The sequence below is a fragment of the Ursus maritimus genome, unplaced genomic scaffold, assembly GCF_017311325.1.
Source record: "Ursus maritimus isolate PB19 unplaced genomic scaffold, ASM1731132v1 scaffold_1, whole genome shotgun sequence".
Taxonomy (NCBI): domain Eukaryota; kingdom Metazoa; phylum Chordata; class Mammalia; order Carnivora; family Ursidae; genus Ursus; species Ursus maritimus.
The window spans coordinates 69,268,991-69,292,113 of record NW_024423343.1 but is presented as its reverse complement, the minus strand read 5'-3'; the positions used below and the strand labels follow the sequence as shown (position 1 = coordinate 69,292,113).

Here is a 23,123-nt window from a genome sequence, read left to right as displayed (position 1 = left end):
GTGTGTATTTCTTATTATATACAACCTTAACAGTTCTTGGCTATTCAAAACCCTTGTAATCTTTTAGTAAGTTAGTCCAGGGAAATTGGTTTAGGAGTTAGGAGGAGGTAAATGCTTTGGGGGGAAGGTATTTGTATTATATTTGGTAGCACCCAAAAGTATGTCCAAAAAATCTCAAATTATTTTCTCTTTACAGATGTATTTTTACATTATGGTTATTTGAATGTACCTATATCCTCCTTCGAGGTATGCTTTTAAAATGATGTAAAGCTTAGCAAAGAATATCTGGCCAAAAGTTACATGTTAAAGTGAGGGAGAGCCATTGATGTTATTTAAAATATTGACAGGCTTCTTTAAAAAAACACAGGAGGAGTTAGGTAAATGGCCACAGCTGAATTCTCTCCTCTTTGGTCCTGAAATAAAGGTTTGTAGTGGTCACAATTTGTTAAGCTGTGGGTGTATTCTTACTGAAGACCTTCAGATGAAAAAAAAAATGTATCAAGAAAGCAGGGCACATAGTAGTTAAACATATTTATGAAATGTATGTATTTTTTAATGAATTCAGAGACCACTCTAGATCACACGTTGCCAGATCTTTCAGCTATTCCTAATAGGGTTTTGAGAACCACTTAGACCTACCAACTCTTCTACACATTTCAGTCTGCATATATTCCCCCCCCAGCATACATGTGCGTAGCTTAAAATTCATAGTTCTGCAAGATATGTAACAAAAAATACTGTGCTTCTCCTGCCCTACTACTCCTCACCCTGCATTCCCATTCCTGTTAACTTCTGTTATTTGCCTCCATGCTTATAAATAACATGCTTACATGGCTTTTCTTGATTCAGTTTTTTAATGTAAAATACACATAACAATATGTACCATCTTAACCATTTTTAAGTTGACAGTTCTATACCATTACGTACATTCACATTGTGTCACCATTTATCCATAGAACTCTTCATCTTTCAAACCTGAGACTCTATATATTAAACAATAACGCCCCATTCTTCCCTCCCTCCATCCAGCATTTTACCTTGTCTAGGAGGTCGACTACTCCAGGTACTTCATATAATTGGAATGAAATCGTATTTGTCCTTTTGTGACCTGCTTATTTCACTTAGCATCTGATGTCTTCCAAGTTTATGCATGTTGCAGGATGTATTCGAATTGCCTTTTTTTAAGGCTAAATAATGTTCTGTGGTGTATATACACCGTGTTTTGCTTATCCAGTCATCTGTTGATGGACACTTGGGATTGGCAACTTCCACCTTTGGCTTTTGTAAATAATGCTGCTCTGAACATGGGTGTACAAATCTTTGATACCTCTTTTCACTTCTTTCGGGTATATACCCAGAAGTGGAGTTGCTGGATCACGGGTATTTCTGTTTTTAGTTTTTTGAGTAGCTACCATATTGTCTACCATTTTACATTCTTACCAGTAATACACAAGTGTTCCACTTTCTCCATATCCTTGTCATCACTTGTTTTCTGTTTTCTTGTTTTGTTTTTGTACATAGCCAACCTAATGGCTATGAAGTGGTGCCTTCCTTGATTTATTTTTAAAGTAAGCTTTACACCCAACATGGTGCTTGAACTCACTATCCCAAGGATCAAGAGCCACATAATCTACCAACTGAGCCAACCAGGTAGGTGCCCCCCCCTTTGCTTTTTTTGATATTTATTCCCTATGGAAGAGAGAACTTGATTCTCCACTATCTACATGAACTCTCAAACACTCCTTTCCTCCTCTTCCATCATAGTTCTAGCAAGCCCCAAACTGAGAGAAAAAATATCCACGATACATGTGACAACTCATATCCAGAATTAAAAAAAAAAAAACTACCATTCGGAAAGCCAACCCAATTAGAAATAAGGACCTAAAACCTGAAGAGGCATATCACAAAAGAACACACTGAAATGGCTAAGTGTGTTAGAGTGCTCAACATGATTCATCAGGGAAGTGAAAATTAAAATGACAGATCGCTACACATCACATTTGAGTGGCTAAAATCAGGTTGGCTATCATGGGATGGATGTGTAGAGCAAACAGAACTTGCATACACTGACAGTAGGAATGTAACTGTTCAGCCACTTTGAAAAACATTTGATGGTTCCCGTAAAGCTAAACATATGATAGCTACCCTTTGACCTTGCAATTCTACCCTTTGGAATATCCTCCAGGAGAATGACAAAACGGGTCCAAGTGAGAATGTTCACAAGCAGCTCTTACCATAGTAGTAACCAAACTGGAAATGATCCAAATATACATAACTAGAGATTGGACAAATTGTGATGTATTTATAAAATACTATGCAACAGTAAAATAGGTACGATATATACACAACATGGGTGAATCTTAAAAAAAAAACTGAAAGAAGCCAGTAGGATTATATTTATGTTAACAACGACCAACTAACCTACGGTGACAGAACTCAATAGTAGTTAACTAGGATAGATGGTGGTAGGGGCTACATTTATTGGGAAAGGGCATGAGGGAAATTTTTAGTGTAACAAATGTACTGTATCTTGATTTGAGAGGTAGTTAGCCAGGTGTATACAGAGGCAACCATCAAACTATACACTTAAGATCTCTGCATCTTACGCCTCAAAGAGATTAAATGGGGCGCCTGCATGGCTCGGTTTAGTGTCCAACTCTTGATTTCAGCTCAGGTCATGATCTCGGTCATGAGATCAAGCCCTGTGTCTGACTCCACGCTGACCATGGAGCCTGTTAAGATTCTCAGCCTCTCCCCTCTGCCCTTCCCCTCCTTGCACATGCTCTCTCTAAAAAAAAATAGATTAAAAATTATACAACCAATTGGCAAAAATCCACAAGTTTTGTAACATTGTTTCTGGGAATGCAGAATGGTGCAGTTCCTCTTAATGTATTGATCCAAGTTCTATATCCACTTTCAACCCATTTACAGGGAATCTAATCTTTAGATGTATTTGCACAAGGTAGATTCATTCATTGCAGCACTGTAATAGCACATGTTCAGAAACAGGCCAAGGGTCTGGAGCTGGTTAAATAACTACACGTATCCATACAATGGAAGAGTATTCAGTTGTAAAGGAGGAGGAAGTTCGGTCTCTAGGTAATGATACGGAGAGATACCTAGAATATATTAGTGAATAAAATGGGCAAAATAAGTCCTATATCTCAGTTTGCTTATTTTGGCAAAAGAAACGACATTTAAAGAAGAAACTGAACGTGTGCCCAGTAAGGATAAGGGTAAATTGGGGCAAGATGGGAGACAGACACTTCAGTGTTTGCCTTATAATTTTGCTTTTTGAGCCATGTTAATAATAGTGCCTGTTCTTTAAAAAAAAAAAAAAATGCATTCAGTAAACCCTTCATGAATTACAACTATGAGGTCAAATTTTTTTAAATAAAAGATTGCAAAGTGCCTTTAAAAACAAAACGGAATTCAATGGGAAATATTTTTTGGTGTTTAAAAAATTCATAACTTGCAGTTATATTTACAATGTCAAGTCTTATTACAAAGCTGAGACCTTTCTAAATTCTTACAAAAGTTGTTCTACTTTATGTTATATAGTTTTAAGGGGTCTTTAATATTTTAACATTAGAATCTTAATATATTTTTACTTGTGGGAAAAATTTCAACAAAAGACCATTACTTACCTGACAAATATTTCTTTTCATATGGGACTAAAATACAAAAGAAAATAAAAATTAAAATTGAAGTATGCTTTATTCTGTTTGCCTTTAAACACTTTCAGAATAGTTAAAAACGAACCCCTTATTTATCCATATTTCTGTTGCTTGGTCAATTGTGTTTTCCATTTTGAACAAAGGTTTTTTTGTTTTTTTAAAGAAGATAACAGAGGTCTAACGTAGTGCATTAGCTTGGTTGGCGGAAAAGGATTAGGTAACTCAAGAAAAAGTGAAGAGGTGAAGAAAGTAAGAATTTTGGTAGAGTCTGTAGAAAACAAAGCTAGTGAAGTATACACCTGTGACCTCATGAGTATGGATTTGTTCACTATTTCTGATGTTTCAAAGTGATAGTTTGAAAATCTGGTTTATAAATAATGGTGCCCTGAGACTTTGTACATGAAAAGAAACAATTTTTTAAAAATTCAATAAATATTGGAAGTTGAATTCTACTACCTTAAAACTATGAGAAGTTTAATATAGTCACTATAAACTGTAATTAAGAACCCTGCTGAGGCAAAAAAAAAAAAAAAAAAAAGATGTAAATGGAAAAATAGCTTTGGTTTACACTGAAGTAGGAAGGGGGCAATCCTAAAGAGGCAAAATGGGGAAATGGCCAGTGTGTCTCAGGCATCCCAAAATCGCATTTTGAAATTTTAAGTGTTTTTAATGAGAAAACAATTGTAAAACTTAGAACAACCTTTGATGTTTAACAATAACACCACATACTGTGGGACACAATAATTATGTTCATTAGAAAGCATTCTGATGGAGAGGAGGGGCCGGCTGGAGGCCAGGGGTGGGGGGGGGGAGGATGGAAGGGCAGGGGCTGGGGCCAGGTTCAGAGCTTACCCCTTGGGAAAAAGAAAAGCATTTTGATGGGTCAGAAGAAAAATTACACTTTAATCCAGAATAAATTATAAACTACAACACTTTTTATTTTTCTAAACAAAGGATGTTAGTACTTGTACAGAGTCAAATTCTTTGTAAACATTAGAATTCTGGAGTCAAAGTATCCTTCACCATTTCTGTTTAATTAAATCAATTGCAAGGAAGCTATGATAATTCCTTCAAACAACGGAAGAAATTTTTAACCTCTTGCAGGCTTTTACATACAAGCATATAGGATAAAAGTATGCCTGGTTCACATGATCTGGTCCTACCTCTGAAATGTCAGAGAATCACATTTGACTTCTGAGAGACGTGACAGCAAACCATCCTAATATGTTCTGAAGTCTTTCTTGCTCCCTCTAATTTACTGAGGCATCCCTGTCTCAAAGAAAATTATTTTAAAACCAGCCCTACTTTCCCCACCCCTCTAGGAATGGAAAAAAGTCTTCAGTTATACTTACTAGCTGCTTTACAAAGGGTTCCTTCCATAGAAGAAAGTTCACAATTTTCTTTTTTCCATTCACCTGTCTTGGTGTGCAAAAAGGCACAGGTGTCAACTAGATCCTCACCATCTTCTTGGTCTGTCCACTTATCAAATGTCATATTTGACTTATCAAACCACTTGAAACTTGCATCTGTCAGTTAAGAATATTTTCATCATTATGACAGTTTTAAACTGTTAGAGCCATAGAAAAGGTTCTAGGATTAAAGGTGAGAAATTACTAAGGTATGTCTGCTCAAAACTTTTGGTTGTAGGATTTAAATTAGGAGGAAGAATATATCTTGTGTACAAGCAAATCAAAGGTACTGGTTCAAGGAACGCTTGGGTGGCTAAGTCAGTTAAGCCCCTCCTTTGGTTCACGCCATGATCTTGGAGATCGGAGTCTGCCTCTCCCTCTCTCCCTACCCCTCCACCCCACTCCTTCTCTCGCTCTTCCTCTCTCTCTCTCTCTCAAATAAAATCTTTAAAAAAAAAAAGGTATTGGTTGAAGAAGTTTCCATGGATGGGCGCCTGGGTGGCTCTGATGGTTAAGCGTCTGACTCTTGGTTTCAGTTCAGGTCATGATCTCAGGGTTGTGAGATCGAGCCCTGTCTTGGTCTCTGCACTGGGCATGGAACCTGGTGGGGATTCTCTCTCGCTCGTGCTCTCTTCCCTTTTCTCTTAAAAAAAAAAAGGTTTTTGAAAATAATACAGTAACATTTTCATGGGGAAATAGCCAAGAAAATTAAAATATTAATAGTAAATGTAGTTTCATTTCGTTAATTATGTACTTTTCTATGGGACTTTTCTACAGGGACACTGATTTAGCTTTATCCCTACCATATTACAAAAATACTGAGCCTAGAACCGTATTTTAATCCAGACAAAAGAATCAACTTGGATTCTTCTAGGTGAAACACACTGAGCTGCTCAGGGAAAAGCTGCAGTACAGGGCATGGGTGCACACCGAACATAAAATACCCACACACCACAGGAAACACCAACTTGAACTAGAGAACTGAAGAATCTCAAAGTCATCAGTTTTAGTACCATTTTAAAAAAGTGATTTCCTACAAGGGTAAATATTACTTACCATCTGTGTCGAAAAACATGCCTAGCAGGATATCATCTGGGCCTTTCCATTGCTTTTTCAAAGTATCCAGTATAAAAGCATTTTCTTCTTCATTATGTATGCTTACCATGTCTGCTCCTGGAATTATTTTTAGGTAGGAGTAAACAAAGCATGTTCCCAGAATCAATGAAAATCACATGAAGTATATAAAAATTATACATTATTATAATACACTTAAAAAACACTACACTTTTACACCTTTTTAAAATTTAGCTTGAGAATGTGCACATTTCTGAGCATATACTTGTGAGAAAAAATGATGGGAAAAATTGGGCCGAGTCATTTTATACTATTTCATTGCATAAAGCTGGTAATTTACAGACATGGGAACAGAACATCCTGCGAGGCTTGAGCAATAAACACATTTTCTGCATCTCTCAACTTCACTTTTTCCCATGACCTCTTCCCTCTAGCACTCATGGTTTCTCCTGTCCTCACTTCACTACCATAGGGAGCAGAAGCTCTAACCATACCCAGAAGAACTGAAAAGTATGAAGGCAACTTGCCAGAATAGGTCCAAGACCTCGTTAAGTACAAGCAACAGTCTCTCTGACCTGCCTCATCTAATTGCCTTCCTGTGCCTGCTGCCCAAAGCCTTGTGCCTTCCCATATTTTTCTTTGTGGTCCTTAGAAAAGTCCTAGTTTTGGGAAATTGACTGATAGAGGAAGTCCGCGTTCACATTGGATAGTTGATTTTTCCTGGGACTCTCTCACATGATTCCAGAGTAAAGAGCAGCAGCCATCTATATTTTATGTCTCACATACATTAGCTGTTGTTGTCTTACGGTCTCTCTAAGCTACATATCCATATAAGCACCCTATAAATATCAGGAGTAACTACTTTTCCAAGAGACATTTAACCCTGTTTGTTAACCTAGACAAAGATTCTCTTGCAAATTAAAAAACATTCCACTTTCTGTATTACAACTAATACAACTAGAAATGAGGAAGTCTTGTCTACTCTTAAATTACGTTTCCAAAACCACCCTGACTTAACAAAGGCTCCTGAAAATGTCAGAATATTGTCTTCATTCAGTGGTTCTCCACCTTGAGCAAGCATCAGAATCACCTGGAGGGCTTATAAAAACAGTGCCAGGCCACATGCGGAGTTTCACATTCAGCCAGCGTGAGATGGGGCCTGAGAATTTATGTTGCTAACGGGTTCCCAGTGATGCCACTGCTGCTGACCCAGGGAGCACGCTTGGAGCATTACAGGAGGCATAAATCGTAGGCTGCTGTATTTATGACATCACGCTAAAGTTGGTAATATTTTCAGAAGTTGATAGTTAAATGGAAAAGACAGACCTCCTGTTACATACTGATATGGTAAAAAAAAAAAAATTTGTATGAGGTGACCACTTCTACATCTTCTAAAAGAGGCAGACAAAAAATAACAAATTTAACTACAGGGGAAAGAAAATTACTATAGGGCCAAAAAATCTCCCCAAAACCATATTGTATTATTAAGAAAATCACAAACTAGGCGGACCAAAACTCCATTATAAAGAAGCAAACGCCTTAATAGAAGAAAAAAAATTGGTTTCAAGACTGTAAAAAAGACAATTCACCCTCGCAGAAGCAAATATAACACAAGAAATGTGTGAAAAATACAATCTCACTGGTAAAGAAATGAAAATTAAAATAAGCAGACTTCCATGCTTACAGATTAAACAGTGCTGGCCTTGGGTAACAAAATAGGAACTCCCAAGTGGTTAGATGGAGTAAAAATTTAGTACAGCCGTTTTGGAAACAATTTGGCAAGATGTGTCAAAAGCCCTAAAAACACATTTGACCCAGCAACCCTTAACAATTATGCTAAAACAATCATAGGCTCTGTGCTCAAATAAACCTAATTATTAATGGTCATCACATTCATGACAATGAAAGATTGTAAATAATAGCCAATATTAGAGGATTAATTCAGTCAGTTATGGAATTTCTATATACTGGATTAATGTACACTTATTAGGAAATATGCATTGTATTTTTACTGCCACAGACATTTTTAAGGGAAATTGCAGATTTTTATAGGGCAGTTTGCCAACTATAATCTGTTTTCTTACATATTAAAAAAAGCAAGCATTTATTATAAATTTGCCAGGGGGGGGGTCTAGGATACTTATCAAAACGTTAACAGTCATTACATTTCCTTAGGGTGGTGGAATTTAAGGTGATTTTTATTTTATTTTATTTTTAAGATTTATTCATTTATTTTAGAGGGAGAGAGTGCAATGGGGAGGGGCAGAGGAAGAGGGAGACAGAGATTCTCCCTCCAGCAGGCTCCCTGCTGAGCGAGGAGCCTGCCGCAGGGCTTGATCCCACAACCCAAGATCATGACCTGAGTCAAAATCAAGAGTCAGATGCCCAACCAACTGAGCCACCCAGGCGCCCCGATTTTATTTTTAAAATATCTGCATGTTTTTCTAACTTTTTATAGTGATCATGCATAAATTGTGCAATTACCAAAAATCTATAAAAGAAAAAAAATAATAAGACTGACCTTTACAATACTTAATAATACTTTAATCCAAAACTAGGATTCAACAAGGTTCCCTGAGTCATATCTCCATTTTTAAAAACTCTATGATGGTTTTCTGATCATTTCCAGCTGCCTGTCTGTTAAATGCCATACAGACTTTTAATCTGTTTTACCCTGATACATACTTGTACTGACTTGTGAAATGTGACCAAAATGCCACTCTGGAAAAATTCTCAAGGGAAGTATTTAACTAGGTTATAGTTTAGGCTTAAGTGTTCAGAGATGACTTTTTCATCCTCTTCTTTGACCTTGTGGCAGCCAATGGAACTTTAATGATTCTTAACACTGTAATCTAATTAAATACTGTATAAACTTAAATTACTGTGTCAGGCAAATAAGACACACTTTCATTTTCTTTAACAAATGACAGCATAAGTCCCTGAAGAATGCATGTGCTCCAGAAAATTTTTTTAAAATGCATTACCAGTGACAGTACCTGCTGAGATGTAATTTGGGTCTTTAATTCTTTTTATAGCCAGTGACAGAGCTCACAAATCACAAAAACGAAAGGCTGAAAATATTTATTTTTTCTATTATAATGAGAACATATAAATTAAAGGTAAATGTTGCAAAATAAAAATTTTAGCTTCTCATAATTATTTTCCTCATTATGAATAATAAGGAGAGGGTAATAGCAATTAGCACAAAGCCCTGGGAATATTTCTAAATATAGCTCTCTGCAGCCCAAAAGATAACAAGTCACTTGTTTTCTAAACCCCTAATGGTAGGTTTAAGATAGGATTTTGTACAGCTGGGAAGATTTTTAAAAATCCAAATGTAAATATCTAGTATTCCTTATGCTGCTGCTTCTTCATACATAGCAAACCCTGAATTCATGTCCACCTACTACTAAACCAAACTACTACTCTAGCCAAAAAAAAATACCAGCATTAGGAATTAATTTTAGCTAATTTTCTAATTCATCAATGAACTGGATATTTTCACAGTGGACAAATATAGAGGATTATCAAATAAGTGGTAAGGTTAACAGAAATGTATGAGAAAGCGTGAAAAATCTAATCAGTAAGACGAACTGAATTTATAAATCTTAACTGGGGAAAAGAGATACATATTTCTTTAGACACGAGATAAATTTTATAAGCATATTTGTACATAACAATTTAAAATTCCTAAATGGCTACCCCGCTTGAACAAGTAGAGTTAAGAGACTCAGAAACAAGCAGTCAAGGTCAAGTCACAAAGTTGCTGGGTGTTTCCAATTTTGTTTTGCTTTGTTTGCTAAAGAAAAATGGCAAAATACAAACAAAACAAAACACCTCACTACACTTGAATTGTAGAAGTCAGTCAACAAGTATTAATTACGCATCTATGTTGTAAGCAGTTGGTTAACTGCTAAAGGTAAGTACTGAAGCCGGATAGTGAACTCTGACCCTGTGGTTCATACAAGCTAATACAAGTACAGGAACGTGTTTCTTCTCGGTTCTCAGTCTCCAATATAATTTCTGTTATTGAAATCTAAGTATACCTAAAATAAGTGATTTAAAAAAAGAGAGAGAGAGAAAATTGTTACGGGGAAACCCCATGTAAAAAATTCTTACTATTTGCAGCACCTGGCTGGCTAAGTCGGTAGATCATATGACTCTTGATCTTGGGGTTAAGGTTCGAGCCCCATGTTAGGTGTAGGGATATCTTTTAAAAAAAATTCCTATTATTCAATATCTTTAAAATGAAGCCATACTGTTAGGTTGGAAATTTTGTCTTGTTCTCCAAGAACCAATATTCAACACCATTTTGGCAGGTATTAGTTTCTCAAAGGGAAACAATATGTGTTGAGTACTACGTGGCACATTTAATAGGATTAAAAACTTCTATGCTTACATTCATTCCTTCTATAAGTGAGTATGATTTGATATTCTTCCAAAATGTCATATTGGTTGGTTGTCAGAAATTGTGGTTTTTTTAGGTAAAGGGCATTTCTAAATGCTGGAGTTATTAATAAGCCTAAGATAAAATTTAATGAAATGATCAAGAGATTTTAGATCTCATGCAGTAATAAAAGCACTTCTTAAAAATCAAGGACTCTCATATCACCATCACAGATATTTCCATTGAAAGAGATGCTATTTCACATCCTAGTTTCAGTATGAACTTTCGAGAATCACAACAATTAGAGGCTTAACAACAAGGATGCACTTTGGGCCAAACAGCCAAATATACAAAGAGCACCCAGGCACACCTTTATAAAAATGACCTTTTTAGTAGCGCCTGGGTGGCTCAGTCGGTTGAGTGTCTGCCTTCAGCTCGGGTCATGGTTCCAGGGTCTCAGGATCAGCCCATATCAGGCCTTCTGCTCAGCAGGGAGTCTGCTTCTCCGGCTCCCCCTGCTTGTGCCAGCGCTCTCTCTCTCTCTCAAATAAATGAATAAAAATTTTTTTGAAATGATGTCTTTATTTGAAATACTTCATGGTGTGAAGTTGTAAATACATTTTCCAGAGAACACTGAGTGTCTCTGCTAGCAAACAGCCTTTTCCTCCTTTTTCTCCAACATACACTTCTTTACACAGTTGCACCGCATGGTCCTGTGTGACTTCTACCCACACTGCAGACCGGAAGCAGCGCCCTCAAGGGCAGGAGAACAGCCTGATGAAGAACTGTGGTCCTCAAATCTGAGCCGAACCTGGTTTGAACCCCGGCCCTGCTAATTATTACCTGCATGACTTCGGACACATAACCGAACTTCATTTCTCCCCTTGATAGGAGGCTAACGACAAACTCCTGAGAGGTACGCTACGATAATGACACGCAGGTAAAGGAGTCGAGGCGCCGCAGCACAGCGCCCGCACAGAGCGCGCACATCGCGAGGACACTGCTCTTGTTGCTCAGTTTCTGTCACACAGCTTTGGACAGGATTGTCGAACAGCTGTCTCCCAACTCAAAGGTGAAACATACACCCAATTCCACTGTGTGGCTTGTGTCTTATACAATAAAAACTGTTCGTTTATGATAAGGACCCAGGTGAAGTGAGAGAGATGACAAAAACATTTTTTTAAGAAATTCGTGAACACCATTTATGACTGGAAAAAAGAGAATAGGCTCCTTACCATGGTCAGTACACTGATTTCTGACGTCCTCTAGGCTTTCTACTTGGATGGCTTCCTCAAGAAAAATGTAACAACTGTCTTGGAACCGAACCCAGGCAGATGAAGGACAGTCTAGGTGGGAAAAGAGAAACACTGTTACATACTTGGGAAGAAGTCCGTGAATTCCTAAAGATAAAGATACGGATATTAAATTTTGAAAGAAAAAAAAAAGAATTTAGACACAAGGCTCTTTGTTAAAATAAAAATCAACTAGGAATGATAGGAATTTATTTTTCTCCATTCTACATTTGGGAAAAGAGAAATGGGCCAGTGATTCTCTTCTGATTTGACAGAGCAAAGTTACAAGCCTTTAGCGTGTTGAGGAATTCAGACTTGTAAATTACAGCATTATTACCAAGGCAACAAACTAGCAAGAAGGACAACCAATCAGAATTACAAGCTCTTTTTGATGGTCGGCTTTGCAGTATTTAGTAACAATTTCAAAAGTCTCAAGAGTTTTGCAAGAGGTTTTAAAAAAATTCTACTTCCAAGAGCCGAGACAAGTTGCTAGATGATGAATATTCAGACAAGTTTTCATATTGCACAGGAAAACAGACTGATGTTCTTAGGCATGTGCTTAGTTTAACACCTCATCAAAGCAGATTCTTTGAGCTAGCTCTATGAAACAGAACCGTATCTCTTCTGTAGCTGTCGAGTGGAATGGCACCTCCTTCTCTATCTTGATCTGTTGTTGTTGTTGTTCCTTATAAATGTGTACATTTTTAAGCCTTGGCTCTGGAATTTCATTAATTAGCATGAACTTACTTTCAAAAGCAAGCCTTAAAGAGCTTGATTTCACTGGCCAGAATGGAGAAAAGGGGAGGATTTTACTGAATTCCAGTGAGTAAAAAGAGCTTACTCTTACCTATTCTCTTAGTTCTATGTAGAAAAAATCACTATGATTTTTACATAGCTTTAAGTTCTGTATGTATTGTAATTTTAATATAAACAAGTGAAAGAATGCCCTACGACAGAGGTCAGAACTTAACCATCACCAGTGTTAATCTAAATTCAACAACCTTGAGTTTACTAAACTCAGAATATGGCAGAGATCATTAGTTGTCCCCTACTTGAACCCAGCCCTTTTTTTTTCCTGGTGTATTGACTCAGTATTATTTTATTTTATTTTTTATTTTTTGTGGGGATTTTTGACCTCAGCTTCTCATACAGCACAGAATACGTGTCCACCAAGCTAAATTGTTTTCCAGTCTTCCAGCAACTTCTGGATAATGAGCTGTGAGCTGAAGTGAAAGGTGCAAATTGCCTTTAAAAGGAAGGAGTTTGCTCCCTGGATCATACTTCCCCTTTCCCACTGGCCAGCATGTAGTTAGCCATCTTTAATCATGTCAACAATGGAAATAGCCTAGGAATAACACAGCAACAAGACAGAAGGATCCTACATGGAACCATCATATCACACTCAGATTGTTATGAGAGAAAAAAATAAACTATCTTGTTGAGTCGTTAATTCAGGTCACTGTTACAGCAGGTGGGTCAATAACCTAAATAATACTAGAGGCTACTTAACATTGTCCCCATGGTGAGACCTGGATTTTTCTCGGCCTCATACTGCTACATTTAGTAGTTAAATCATCCAAGATGGGGGCTCTGGCCTGGCTGGCTCAGTCTGTGGAACATGCAACTCCTGATCGAGGGAGTGTAGGTTTCAGGGTAGAGATCACTTAAAAATAAAAGCTTTAGGGGCGCCTGGGTGGCACAGCGGTTCAGCGTCTGCCTTCGGCTCAGGGCGTGATCCTGGCGTTATGGGATCGAGCCCCACATCAGGCTCCTCCGCTATGAGCCTGCTTCTTCCTCTCCCACTCCCCCTGCTTGTGTTCCCTCTCTTGCTGGCTGTCTCTATGTCTGTCGAATAAATAAATAAAATCTTTTAAAATAAATAAATAAAATAAATAAATAAATAAATAAATAAATAAATAAATAAATAAAAGCTTTAAAAAAAATAAAAATTTGGGGCACCTGGGTGGCTCAGATGGTTGGGCGTCTGCCTTCAGCTCGGGTCATGATCCCAGAGTCCTGGGATTGAGCCCTGTGTCGGGCTCCCTGGTTGGTGGGGTGCCTTCTTCTCCCTTTCCCTCTGCGTGCCACTCCCCCTGCTTGTGCTCTCTCTCTCTGGCAAATAAATAAATAAATAAAATCTTTAAAAAATAATAAAATAAATAAAAAATAATACAGTCAAGCTGTACTAGCATGAGAATAGGTGTCTCAAGATACAATTTATTTTGTGTACAGGTTTTTTCCATCCCGCTGTTCTATAAGTACTTGCATTACACACATGACTACCTTGGCTTGAACCCTGGTAGAAATCTAGAACTTTCTCAGTGTGGTAGCTTAAAGATAGTTGGTAGGGATATTTTAGGAACATTTACTTAATGAAACATTAAGTTAAAAAACAACAGGGCGCCTGGGTAGCGCAGTCGTTAAAGCGTCTGCCTTCGGCTCAGGGCGTGGTCCCGGCGTACCGGGATCGAGTCCCACATCGGGCTCCTCTGCTGTGAGCCTGCTTCTTCCTCTCCCACTCCCCCTGCTGTGTTCCCTCTCTCGCTGGCTGTCTCTCTCTGTCAAATAAATAAATAAAATCTTTAAAAAAAAATAAAAAAAAAAAAATAAAATAAAAAACAACAAAAACCTGGTGTAAAATTTTATGTGCAGCATGATCCCAGGAGTTAAAAAGCATGGAGGTCCAGAAATGTTTAGGAATTGGAGAGGCCAGACTCGTCTGGAGGGGCAGGGTTCCTGGCTGCAAGTCTGTAAGTGGAGCAGCGAAGCCCTTAGACGTCCTCCTGAGAAATAGCACTCAGCCATCGTACTTTCACGCTACTGCTCTGCTGCCCTCTCCGAAAGTCTGGTCCTTAGACGAGCTCTTTCAGATGTAACACGTAAGTGATCATACGGTAACTGTCCTTCTCCGTCTGACTTTTACTGCACTTTGCATACTACCCTCCAGGACCGTCCATATTGTCACAGATGGTAAGATTTCATTTTTTTATGGCAGAGTAATATTCCATTGTGTGGTGATGTATGTATCTTTATTCATCTATGGATGGACACCTGGGTTGCTGCCGTATCTTGACTACTGTAAATAATGCTACAATAAACATAGGGATGCATATACTTTTTTGAATTATCTTTTGTTTTGGGGGTCAAATGGCCAGTAGGGGAATTACTGGATCATAGGGTAGTTCTATTTATAATTTTTTGAGGACCCTCCACACTGTTTTCCACAGTGGCTGCACCAGTTTGCATTCCCACACAGTGCACGAGTGCTCCTTTTTCTCCATATCCTCATCAACAACTGTTATTCTCAAGTAATTTTTAAATCTCCTCTTTGATGTCTTTGTTGACCCATTGGTTGTTTAGTAGCATGTTGTTTAACCTCCACATGTTTGCACGGTCGGGGGGAGGGTTTCCTGTTTTTTCCTGTGCTTAATATCTAGTTTCATACGAGATATGTTGTCAGAAAAGATGCTTGATAGGACTTCAATCTTTTTAAATTTATTGAGACTTGTTTTGTGGCCTAGCATGTGATCTATCCTGGAGAAAGTTCCATGTGCACTTGCAAATAATGTATATTCTGCCGCTTGGTTCCTTATATGTCTATTAAGTCCATCTGGTCTGATGTGTTGCTTAAGGCCGCTGATTCCTTATTTTTTGCCTGGATGATCTGTCCTTTGATGTAAGTGCCGTATTAAAGTCCCCTCCTATTACTGTATCGCTGTCAATCTCTCCCTTTAGGTCTGTTAATATTTGCTTTATATATTTGGGTGCTCCTACGTTGGGTGTACAGATATTTGTAATTGCTATATTCTCTTGCTGGGTTGATCTCGTTATCATTATGCAATGCCCTTACTTTGTCTCTTGTTACAGTTTTTCTTTTTTTTTTTTTTTAGATTTTATTTATTTATTTGACAGAGACAGCCAGCAAGAGAGGGAACACAAGCAAGGGAACACACGCCAGGATCACACTCTGAGCCGAAGGCAGACACTTAACGACTGCGCCACCCAGGCACCCCTCTTGTTACAGTTTTTCTTTTAAAGTCTGTTTTGTCTGATATAAGTATTGCTACCCAGTTTTCTTTCCATTTCCATTTGCATGTAATATCTTTTTCCATTCCTTCACTTTCAGTCTACATGTGTCTTTAGGTCTGAAGCAAGTCTTGTAGGCAGCATATAGATGGGTCTTGGTTTTTTTTGTTTGTTTCGTTTTGTTTTTTTTAAGTAAGCTCTATACCCAATGTGGGGCTTGAACTCACAGCCCCAAGAACAAGAGTTGCATGCTCTACCAACTGAGCCAGCCAGGCAGGCACCCCAGTCTTGTTTTCCTATTTTTTTAAATCTATTCAGTCACCCTACGTCTCTTGATTGGGGCATGTAGACAACTTACATTTAAAGCAATTATTGATGGCTATGTACTTACTGCCATTTCTTTAATTGCTTTCTGGTTGCTTTTATAGTTCTCTCTGTTCCTTTCTTCTTCTCTTGCTCCTTCCTCTGTGATATGACTTTCTTTAATGTCACATTTGGATTCCTTTCTCTTTATTTTTTGTGTACCTATCATAGGCTTTTGGTCTGTGGTTACCATGAGGTTCACACGTGAGCATCCTATGTATACAGCAGTCTATTTCAACCAGATGGTCACTGGAGTTTGAACACATTCTAAAAGCACTACATTTTTCCTGCCCCCACCACATTTTATGCCTGACACCATAGTTTACAACTTTTTATTTTGTGTATCCTTTAACTGTAGATATAACTGACTTTACTACTTCTGTCTTTTAACCTTCATACCAGCCTTATGAGTAGTTGATCCACTACCTTTATATATATGTTTCCTTTTACCAGTGAAATTTTTTCTTTCATCATCTTACTTCTATTCATGGCCTTTTCTGCTTCAAGAAGTCCCTTGAAGGTTTCTCGTAAAGTCGGGTTAGTGGTGATGACCACATCTCTGCCCCACCTATCCGTCTCAGTGTGGCCCCCCGCCCCATCTTTAGCTGTGAAAGAGCTGCTCTGCATGTTGCTGGAGTCTAGCTGTGTCCGGGGAAGGAGCTGAGCTCACGGTCCTCCTGCTCTGCCACCGTGGGCCTCTACCCTCTGTGTTTCTTTAAGGACGGCTCTCTTACAAACTCCTGAGTCTTTTATTTTCTGCAGATATCTTTACACTGCCTTCATGTTTGAAGGATATTTTTGCAAATACAGAATTCTAGATTGTCAGCTTATCTTTCATTTAAGATGTAATTTTGTTGTCTTGGTTTCCATCATTCCTACTGAAAAATCAGCTGTCTGTTGCTCTTTCTGGCTGCTTTCAAAATCTTTTTTGTCTTTGTTTTTTAGGGGTTTGAAAGTGGTGTGCTTAGTTTTGTCCGTGTGTGTGTGTTTTTTTTTTTTTTTTAAAGATTTTATTTATTTATTTGACAGAGAGAGACAGCCAGAGAGAGAGGGAACACAAGCAGGGGGAGTGGGAGAGGAAGAAGCAGGCTCTTAGCAGAGGAGCCTGATGTGGGGCTCAATCCCAGAACCCTGGGATCACGCCCTGAGCCAAAGGCAGATGCTTAATGACTGAGCCACCCAGGCGCCCCCGTGTGTGTGTTTTAATCCTGCTAATAATTTAGTGCACTTATTGAATTTATGGCGTATTTTCATTGGTCTCTTTTGGAAAGTTCTTGGCTATTATTACTTCAAATAACACTTCTATTCCATTTTTTCTCTCCTCCCTTTCTGGGCCTCAAATTACGTTTATGTTAAACTTTTCACCATGTCCCAAATATTCTCTTTGCTCCTTTCCATATTTTTAATACTTTGGCTGTCCATACTATAATCCTGTTCTTTCTGGTTTACTAATTTACTCTTTAGGTTTTAACAAATTTGCTGTTATACCCATCTATTAAGCTCATAATGTCAATCTTTTCAGTTATAGAATTCTAATTCGTTTATATTTTTGTAGTTTCTGGACCTCTGGTGAAATTCTCAATTTTATTATCTATATTCTTGAACTTATTACAGTTATTTTAAGGTGCATTTCTGATAACTCTAATTTCTGGGTTGCTTTTTGGTCTATTTTTGTTTCTCCTCTTCTCTGGCCTATTTCTTGTTATACCTGGTGTGTGTGTGTGTATGTGTGTGTGTCTGTGTGTTTTAAATCAATTACCAGACACTGTGTAGGAAAAAAGGCAGAGGCTCTACATAATTCTGTTCTTCTCTAGAAGGGACTCTGGTAGGAAGTTTGGGTATTGACAACTACCCTAATACAGTCAGGGTTTGAGCTGACCTGGGGAGATGTTATAGCCTTCGGGAGGCTCAATATCCATGGATCCCAAAGAAAGCCTGGATACTAAGTAAAGCCTCTCTTCTTTGGCAAGTTAAAACTCCAATTTTTGTCTCCTTAGCACCATGCGACTGCTCAAAACTCTGTTCTTCCTTTAGCTGATTAAGATTTTGGCAACTCTCCTAGGGGGAAAAGTTAATACACACAATATTGGGCTCACCTCAACAAATGGCCATAGCAGCTCTCTGATGCCTGCATATATGATTTTTATGGAATTTCACCTAGAATTTCTAGTTGTTCTCCCCACTCAGTTATAGACAGAAGCAGAGTTCCCTTTTTCACACCTTTGAACAAGTTATTAATAATTGTTCATCCATCTACCCATCACCCATCTAAAACACACATTTACTGATCAAGTCCTATATGTTAGATATAATGGTCAGTGCTGCGGGGTAAGGAGAAAGGGATGGAAAGAAGAATGAGGCCTTCACATAAAGTGCTCAGTCTGATGGGAGAGTTAGACACATATACATAACAGATATTACAAAGGTATGATCGGTAAAATACTATATAAGACAATAAAAGAAAGAATAAATAACTTATAAAGTTAAGAAACATTTCAAAAAGAAGGAAATAATTTGAGCTACAACTTATAGGATAAAGGAGTTTGCCATGTACAAAAGGAAAAAGAAAAAGAAATTCCCAAAGCAGGGGGGCACCACAGAAAGCACGATGACAAGCACCTAGGAAGGAGCCAAATACTGAATGAGCGAAGTAGGCAGGTCTCTTCCCTCCTCTCCTTCCTCGACCAGAGGATGTTTTATGTATCAAGACATGATAGACAAAGCAGTCATTTCCAGAATGAAACTCAAATAGAAAGAAGTCACAAGGGCAGATACTGTCAAATGCAAATTTTGATTTTCTTCTCTCTTTTTTTTCTTCTTCTATTTTCTTCTGATTCCTTTTGTTGCCTTTTCTTTATCCTTATAGAATTAAAAAACAAAACAAAACAAAACAACTTCAATGGAAACAGACTCCATTACCATGTTTGATGACACCTGAAACACCTTTCCGTATCACTGGAAGTTCCTGAATCACAAGTTGACAAACGCTGTCATATTATTTCTAGTCAAAGCTACACATGATATTTTCTACTGATCATAAATAACTCATAAACATAGAACATAAAAAAGAATTTTTGCAATACAGTTTATATGGAATACAGCAAGTCTATTAAATACACAAAAATAGAATCAATACCAGATGATGTAAATATATAAACTATTTCTTTGTACACCTGTAATTGTTATGCTTTATAAAAGCTTTAGAACTCTGCTCTCTAAACCACCTATTGGTTCAAGTACACTCTTATATCAGAGACAGCTCACGGGTCAGTTCTCTGTGAAGTGTCCAACCCTTATGTTGCTATAGCCTCTGAGTCCTCTGAACTTCTACAGGACTTTGCATTACACTACGTATGAGATGCCTTTCTGGTTACAAGGACTAAAGCCTTGCTCAGGTTACCCCAAATGATAGAAATCTACTGTCAGGATACATGGGATAATAAGAAATCTGAAGACATGGCAGGTGGCTTCTCCCAGAGCCAATGATTCTAATCCAGCCTTGAGATCACACTCTTGGTTATTTCTGCAATATCCTATTGGTTACATAGGTCACCCCTATTCAGGGCTGGGTAAGCTATACAAAACTATAAATACAACAGGAAAGAATCACTGGGGCCATCTTGGAGATGAGCAACCAAAGATGGTGATAAGTACTGTGGAGAAAAGTTAAAGCAGAGAAGCAGGATCCTGGGTGTAGGGTTAGGGGTTAGAGCTGCAGTTTTAGAAAGTGTCTAGGAAAGATCTCATTATCAAGGTGACATATAAAAAGTCTGAATGAGCCGAAGGAAAAAAGCCATGGGGAAATCTGGGTCAGACAGGTAATAGCAAGTGTGGGCCCCTGAGATGGGAATGAGTATGATGATGATGGCGGTGATTCCAGCAACTCAAAGACCACTGTTGAATAATTAAATAAGCAAAACATGGTAAGACCAAAAAAATTAAGAAGCTATAGGCAGGAAAATACAAAACAAACTGTTAACTTCACTTCCTCAAAATTTGCAACTGCTTTCTCCTTAGGTTCATTTCAGCAATAGCAGTAACCCCAGTTAGTTCAGCACCAAACCCTTCCTCTCATGCCACCGGTCAGTGTGCATGCCAGAAACAAGCCCTAAGCACTACTCAAGACATGAATTTCTTCTTTGAGAAGAAACGTGTTCCAGCAGAGGCTGGATACCCTTTGTGAGGAAAGCTGGCGAAGTTCATGCACTTCATGAGCAGAAAGCTAAGCCTTCCTCATGCTCAGTTATCTCTGCTATAACCCATTCTCATGAAAAACCTGCCTCCCCAAAATAGTGTCGTAAGTTTTCAATGAGAGGTTCTGTAATATCTTCTATAAAAATATATTTCACCAAATATACTTCACACACACACACAGCCTGAGTACAATGTTCTCTGCAAAGTGCTTTTCTAGGACTCTTATGTCTCCACAGCTGTCCTGAAAGATAGGTTATTAATAATGCACCTAAGTGACTCTTTATGGATTTTATGACTTTATAATTCTACTGACTCAGAAATTTAGGAGCCTGATGAAAATTTCAAAAGCTTGTACTTAAGATTCCAAAAGTTTCTATATAGATCCTCTGCTTAAAATTACCATGTGCTAAAGAATAAAACAGCATATCTACAAGAATATGTGGCATTACCAGTCAGTTCTAGCAGAACTCTCTGTTCCCTTATAATTTATGTTCTTATGCAACCAGGCATGGCATAAGAGGAAGTGATCCTTGGGAAATACTTGTTCTGAATGTTAACAAAGTGAAGGCAAAGACTGCATTTTTCCCCTGGTCAATAATACAACCTTTGCCCCTCTTCCATTAAGATATGAGTCACAGTGACTTAGCTTCTGCAAGAGCAACTGTGCAGAGACAGAGAAAGAAGAGGAACTGTTTATTACGTTTATTACGTATGGAGGCAGGAGTGGGGTTCCAAGTCCCTGACTAATCTAGAGGCCTGTGGCTGTACTCTGGGCTGCAAGATCTCCCTGAATCACAAGGAAATTCAGCCACTCTGACACTCCACTCCCCCTCCACATCACCCTCCCCAACCCATCTTCCAAGATGTCCAACTCCATCTTCTCCCCTCCAGTCCCTTTGCAGAAGAGCTGTCATGAGATTTATTTATAGAATGGGGGTGCCAGTGTTCCTCTGCACTTTTCTCACTGGGCATCACTGGTCCGTTTTCTTATAGATTCAGTCTCAAGATCTGCCCTCAAAATCCAAAATAACCCACAAAAGAAATAAATACTTGATATGTCATAAAAAATTGTGGACAATAACCCTGTTGCACAACTAGTTTTCAACACAGAAGCACATTTTTAAATGCTTCTCAACAATGAAAGAAGTCCTGAAATAATACCTCACTGTAATTTCACTTTTTCATTAGAAGAAAAAGAAACATTTGTTAATATGTTTCAAAATTTACAAAAATTTATCTGGGATAATTTCCCCTGAAACATCACTGTGCCATTTACAAGAATCAGAAAAAGTCAGGGATGCCTGGGTGGCTCAGTAGGTTAAGCGTCTGCCTTCGGCTCAGGTCATGATCCCAGAGTCCTGGGACTGAGTCCTACATTGGGCTCCCTGCTCAGCAGGGAGCCTGCTTCTCCCTCTGCCTGCTGCTCCCCCTGCTTGTGCGCTCTCTCTCTCTCTGACAAATAAATAAAATCTTAAAAAAAAAAAAAAAGAATTAGAGAAAGTCACATCAATAGATTAAATTTAATGCTTTGAATTCAATTATGAGATCAGTTCATGACAGAAGTAAAATAATTTGAAAGAAAATGAAATCCCATTATCCCCCTTACTTTTAAAATCATTCATCTAAAATTCTTGGTCCTTTTATTATAAATTAGAATACAGTGCAAAGACACAAAACAAAACAAAAATTCACAAGACAGTAAAGTTTCTGCTATTATGTATCTTCCTTCTGGTAAGGGGAAACACAAGCCAGACGATGATGAATAAACAAAATATTAAGTGCTTTGAAGAAAATAAAATATGGGCATGTGACAGAGAATGTGGGGCGTTCAGGGAAGGCCGGAGGAGGGGACATATGAACAGAGATTTGAATGATGTGGGTGGGGGCAGCCACACCAAGGACAAGGGGAAGGGGAGGACAGTCTGGGCAGAAGAGCCTGCAGGTGGCTGAGTCCCCAGGGGCTCAGTGTGGATAAACAGAGTGAACAGCAGGAAGAGTGGTGAAAGATAACTTCAGCAAGGAAGGCCAGGGCACCCTCATCTGGGGCTCGTAGGCTATGGCAATTCAAACTTCGTAGACTAGATTCTGATCCACATGATGACCACAGCGTGAGGACTTAACTCTGAACAAGCTCACATTCACTCATCTCGGGCCACCCCGGGGAAATCAGCTACCGTAAACACACTGATCACCGACGATGTGAAAAGGCACCATTACAGAAGAACTTTCTAAAAGGGATGCCATGGAACCTTACTCAGGAATTGAAACTGGTTTGTTCATTGTGATTTTCAAGATGATGATTAAGAACATAAGATCACTTACACTAATAAACTCCAAAATAACAGAGAACAATAACAATGATTTCCACTTCAACGTTAAATTTATACCTCATGCAGCACCATGGGAGCTTTTCTGTTAAGATCTTGCCACTCAGCTAATTTTGTAATAACCTTGAAAAGCTCTTTCCTGACTTAGTCCTAAGTCTAATATGATTCCTGATCTTGCCTGGGTAAGATATTGTGAAGTACCGTGATGAAAAGCTTAGTTTTTCAGCCCTTTATCATCAACAGGTATGGGAATGTGTTCAGTAACCACAAAGATCCAACCCACATAAAATGGCACTCACCACGTTTTCTAGTCGCAACAATTATGCTTCATTTTGTATGAAGAGAACAAAGGGAAGGACACCAAGATTTAGCAT

The 23,123-nt window shown here is 38.3% G+C and overlaps 1 protein-coding gene across 1 annotated transcript in view; it reads right to left on the bottom strand.

Annotated features, from left to right (window-relative positions):
- LOC103659494 (lymphocyte antigen 75) overlaps positions 1 to 23,123 on the bottom strand; it is a 121,266-nt gene that overhangs the window by 3,578 nt on the left and 94,565 nt on the right. Inside the window, exons 35-38 of the mRNA XM_008687012.2 lie at positions 11,783 to 11,893; positions 6,143 to 6,259; positions 5,030 to 5,203; positions 3,648 to 3,674 (exon numbers count right to left, since the gene is read on the bottom strand). Coding sequence (XP_008685234.2) covers positions 3,648 to 3,674; positions 5,030 to 5,203; positions 6,143 to 6,259; positions 11,783 to 11,893 — 429 coding nt within the window. The remainder of the gene's footprint in view (positions 1 to 3,647; positions 3,675 to 5,029; positions 5,204 to 6,142; positions 6,260 to 11,782; positions 11,894 to 23,123) is intronic.